The sequence below is a fragment of the Nuphar pumila genome, chromosome 10, assembly GCF_984573655.1.
Source record: "Nuphar pumila chromosome 10, dmNupPumi1.hap1.1, whole genome shotgun sequence".
Lineage (NCBI taxonomy): Eukaryota > Viridiplantae > Streptophyta > Magnoliopsida > Nymphaeales > Nymphaeaceae > Nuphar > Nuphar pumila.
In genome coordinates, this window is record NC_143258.1 from 84757299 (window position 1) to 84762491 (window position 5193).

The 5193-nt window shown below is 39.7% G+C and overlaps 1 protein-coding gene across 1 annotated transcript; it reads left to right on the forward strand.

Annotated features, from left to right (window-relative positions):
• Window positions 1-2483: 2483 nt before the first annotated feature.
• Window positions 2484-2858, forward strand: LOC149827135 (TMV resistance protein N-like). The gene has a single exon (XM_090018444.1). The coding sequence runs from the start codon at window positions 2484-2486 to the stop codon at window positions 2856-2858; it is 375 nt and encodes a 124-aa protein (XP_089874570.1).
• The last annotated feature ends 2335 nt before the right edge of the window (window positions 2859-5193 follow it).

The following is a 5193-nucleotide window of genomic DNA, read 5'->3' on the forward strand; positions in this document are numbered from 1 at the left end:
AAATTGATCAATTGGTCAAAGGCCTATTTCTGATCGTTTTTTAGCATGCGACTTGGCCCAAATGGCTAGCCTCAATGTCTCTGGGCACGTTCAGAGGGTGATGTGTGCATGCTGCCGGTTTTGCCTTAATGGGTACGTGCAAATGGCGTGGTCAATGGACCGCTGTTCTAACCTGGGTTTTCATATACCTTGATTAGTCTCTGGTCTTCAACTCTTCTTCTTCCTCTACCTTCTTCCTTTATCCTCTGAAGCTGCTCTAAGTGAGAGCGTCGTGGTGGTCAATCATCTCAGTGTAAGGCGGGGATGTTTGTACCGAGGAAGAGAGCTCCGTGGGGCGCGTTCCCCCCCCCCACCCCCCACCCCCCACCCCCCACACACACACGCGGGAATGGTTTCCGTCAAAAAGGGGGAGCGTAGATTTTGGGACCTCTTTCAGTGTGGAAAGAAGTTCACTTGTTTGTATTGGCAGTGTGGGCCCCGTAAAAATGCATCGACGGGCATGCATTTCTGAGGAAACCCCTTGTTTTCTGGTGCACACAAACTCAGAAGCAGATCAGGTCACGCTGAACTTGAGCGTTTTTGCTCATGTCGACATCATGGCCGTCTGTTTGCATTTTGGATGAATACCACGAGGTTTTGTTGACTTTTGAGCTTTTTTTTTAAATGCAAATCGGATGCCCACGATGTCAGCATGAGAAAAAACGCTCATGTTCTATGACCTAATCTGATTCCCACAAACTCACCTTCCTGCACCCGAGAGTTCTCAGCTAAGACCAACTGATTGCTTTTAAAAGTGTCATTGCTACATGCCACCAAGCTATTTTGAGCCGCGACTTCATCAACGCCATCTTAGCAATAGTTAGTAAATGATCTACACTGCTCATAATTTGAATTGATTTAGGTCAACTCACAATGAGCTCATGACAAGAAACCAAGCTTCAAGAAGGTCTAGCTGCTCCACTTGGATAGGATCATAAAGATAAAATATTTATGCAACCAGCATTTTTCTTGTCATCCAACCAGTATTTTCTCTCATTCAAAGAGGTGGTGGTGGTGGTGGTGGTGGTGGTGGTGGTGATGGTGATGGTTCTGGTGGCGTTGAAAGAACAATATTAATAAATATTGATGACAGCAATGGAAAGGAGTGATGGTAGTAAAACATGAACAATAAAAATGATAGCGAAAAAAGGGACAGTAGGATTAGGGGTGGCAAAATCTGACCCAACCCGCCAACCCGCTTCTTAGCCGGGTTAGGGTTTGGCTTAAACGGGTTTGTGTTGTAAATGGGTCGACCCACCTAACCCGTTTATTAAACGGGTCATGTTCGTGTTAGAGGTATGCCAACCCTCCAACCTGTTTGACCTATTTAATAAATGGGTTAGGCGGGCAGGTCAACCCGTTTACACGAACCCGTCAACCTGTAACCCGTTTATATATATAGTCGGTTATCGCGTCTATGTTATCGGGTCGACCCGTTTAATAAACAGGTCACCGTGTCATGTAATTGTGTCGTGTCGACCCAACCCGTTTATTAAACGAGTTAACTATGTCGGGTTACCCGTTTAATAAATGGATCAACATTCGTGTTTGCCACATCCGACCCGTTTAATAAACGGGTCGTGTTCATGTTGAGATATTCTGATGCACCAACCCGTTAACCCGACCCACCAACCCGCCGACCAGACCCGATTGCCACCCCTAGGTAGGATGGTGTTGATAATAGTGATAGAGGTAGTGGAAGTATTGATGATAGTAAATAAAAGTATCGAGAGTGGTAGTAAAAGAAATTAGCAGTGATGACGATGGCGAAAATAGAATGCAGTAATGGTGGAAGCTTTATAGTTACTACGTATCCTGTTTGTATCTAGTACCTGACTCCAATTGAACCTGAATTTCTAATTATGAACATGGAAATTGCTGACCTGAATAATATTTGGGTCGACTCCAATCCGACCCCAACAATATGTTGGTCGAGTTGTCAAGTACCCGAACCCGGCCTTTTTGCCGGGTACCTGACTTGAGTATTTTATATATATTTTTCATAAAAATAAATTTCTGAAATTATCTAAGTCTGGATTTGAGATTTTAATTTTGTAACCTGGCAAAAGCCGAACCCGGTTATTAGTTATATAGGCAGGTCCGGTTCAACCCTAACCCGGCTCGTTGACAGCCATAGGTATTATCAAGCTTCTCAAACACTTTTCATGGAAAATGTGAAGAGAATGACTAAAACTATCCAAAACAAATGCGGAAGTGCCAAACCCATGATTTTTACTTCATATGTGAAATCCATAGCTCCCAAACAGAGCTTGTGGCTTTAGGATTCCAACTTCGACTTCGACCGCCCATCACTGAAGTTCAACAGAATCGCCATCCCCTAATAATGCCATGACCTCCCCTTATATGGGAGAACGAAGAGAAGACCAGAGAATAAAAGGATAAAGAAGAGCGATGGAGTGTGTTGTAGCTGCACCCGCTTCCTCATGTCATCGTTGGACCCTCCCCAGTTCGAGTTCCACGTCTTTCTCAGCTTCAGATGGGAAGACAGGCTCGATGGTTTCACTAGAGATCTGTACAAGGCCTTCAGTCAGCGTGATGTTCGTGCTTTCTACATGGACCAGCGGAGCTCGAACAAGGTGGGAAGGATGGAGGAGATATTCAAAGCCATCGAGAGGTCGCAGATCCTCATACCCATCTTCTCCAAGTGCTACATAGAGTGCAGATTCTGCCTTACGGAGATCGCAAAGATGGTTGACTGCAAATGGTTGATCCTTCCCGTGTTCTATGAGGTTGAACCTCGTGATGTGAGGAATCAGAAGGATTGGACGAGAATATGGTGGAGTGGAAGGACACGTTGAGAGAAGCAGGGGAAATCAAAGGCTACGATATAAAAAAACGAGGCTAATGGTTCTCTCTATGTGTGTGTTTGCTTTTAATATCCTCTAAAAGGTTGAGTTGCAAACCAACTAACAAAAACATGCTATGTTTTTCCAATATGGATTGTATTCAACACGATGTGACCCGGTTTGACATGGGATCATGGGAGTTAAGGGGTGACCACTATAGGCTTTTCTTAAAAGTTTGTAAGAAATGACCTAGTTGCTTGATGAAAACAACCAAAGGGTACCTTCTTTTTTTTTCATTTTGGGTTCAGGGTCCTACTCACCATCGACTTGATGGCTTGGGCTCATCGTGGGCATCGATAGGTTGAGGAGAACATCGAGCACCCATGCACGCAAATTTCATTCATGGTGTCTACCGGTATGTATTCTTACTTTTACATTTCGGTTCTATTTTGATGAACCCCAACAATGGGTTATGGGCCCACCTCACTTTTCCTGGTTTTGCAATCTTCTAGCCATTGCAACCATCGAAGGACATTGGGACCTGCAGAGTTGTGTTGGAGTCGGGATTCATTTTGGATTTGATTGATACCTATAGTCGAAACCTTATTTCAATTTCAAAACTTGATAAGTTCGGTTTTATCTTTAAATTTGAAAACTCCAAGCTTATTATTGTTAAAATTTATATTATTTTAGGTTTTGCATATGTGTGTGATTGCTTGTATCATTTGAAAAACAAATTTTAAACTTGAGAATCTCACTCTGTTGAGAACACAATAATTGACAACAAACGTATCCTAAAGGAGGATCAATCATATTTGTTTTGGCATCGAAGGTTATGATACATCTCGAAAGAGAGAGTCTAAAGACTTATGAAAGAAAGAATTCTTTGATCCCTTGATTTCACAGATATAAAACCATGTATTGACTGCATAAAGTCTAAGCAGTCTAACACATATAAAAAAGATGTTAAATACAATAATGAAAAAATGAAAATCGTGTATACGAATGTTTACGGGTTTTTTTTCCCGTATTATACGGGTGAAAAAATATTTTGTCACTTTTATAGATGATTACTCATGGTATATGTATCTTTACTTATTATTTGAAAAATCAAAAGCCTTCCAGGTTTTTAAGGACTTCAAGAAATAAATAGAGAAACAGACTAGTAAAGTCATTAAAGTAGTAAGGTATGACAAAGGTGGCGAATATTATGGATATTTCACAGAGATGGGACAAAAATAAAGGGTCATTAGCATAATTTCTAAAAAAGGAAGGTATTGTATCTCAATATATTATGCCTGGTAGTGTTTACCAGAATGGTGTAGCTAAAAGAAGAAACCGTACGCTTAAAAAAATATTTGAGTGTTATTAAATCACTCAAACCTTCCCTTGATCTTGTGGAGTGAAGCTCTTTGGACAGTATTGCATATTTGAATAAGGTTTCTACGAAGATTGTTCAAAAGACTCCTTACGAGTTATGAATTGGTAGAAAATCTTTTTTGTCATATATTCGTATATGAAAATGTCAAGCTGAAGCTAAATTGTATAACTCACATATAAAAGCCTTTGATCTTAGTACGAATAGTAAATTTTTTATTGGTTATCTAGAAAGAACAAAGGGTTTTAGGTTTTAATGTTCATCTCATACACTACAGATAGTAGAAATAGATAAAGTAAGATTTTTTAAAAATAATTATGTTGGAATAGATGCATCTCAAAGTTTCAAATTTGAGAAAATGTAGGATTTAGGTTTCATACCTGCGAATGATAAGGGCTTATTTTTTTCCTATATTGTTCTTTTAGCTAATGTTAGGAAAAATCTGGTCATTGAATATCAATCCCAAATAGAACAAGTTGTTGATGAGTATATACAACAACAACAACAACAACAAGATACAGAGGTTCATTTTGAACCACTTGTAGCACCTGTATGGAGGTCTCATTCAGATTATGTGGTGTATTTGTAAGATCCTAATGATTTCATAGACAATGATGATGATTTTTTCACCTTTGCGAAAGTCATTGAAAGTGAAAGATCAACATGTTTGATTAATGTCATGAAAGAAGAGTTTGATTCTAAGGCAAAGAACCAAGTGTGAGATCTTGTACCTCGACCTGATAGAGTAAGACTTGTTGGTTGTAAGTGGGTCTTTAAGACCAAGACAGATTTTGAAAAACAAGTAGAGAGGTACAAGGCTAGGCTCATTGCAAAGGGTTTCACACAAATGAAGAGCATTAATTATAATAAAATTGTTTCTCCTGTCTTAACTAAGAAATCATTTAGGATAATCATGGTCCTAGTAGCTCATTTTGATTTAGAGCTACATCAAATGAATATAAAAACTAT

Bases quoted from the DNA above. Each gene is read 5' to 3' on its own strand.
- LOC149827135 (XM_090018444.1), top strand. From the start codon at position 2,484: ATGTCATCGTTGGACCCTCCCCAGTTCGAGTTCCACGTCTTTCTCAGC.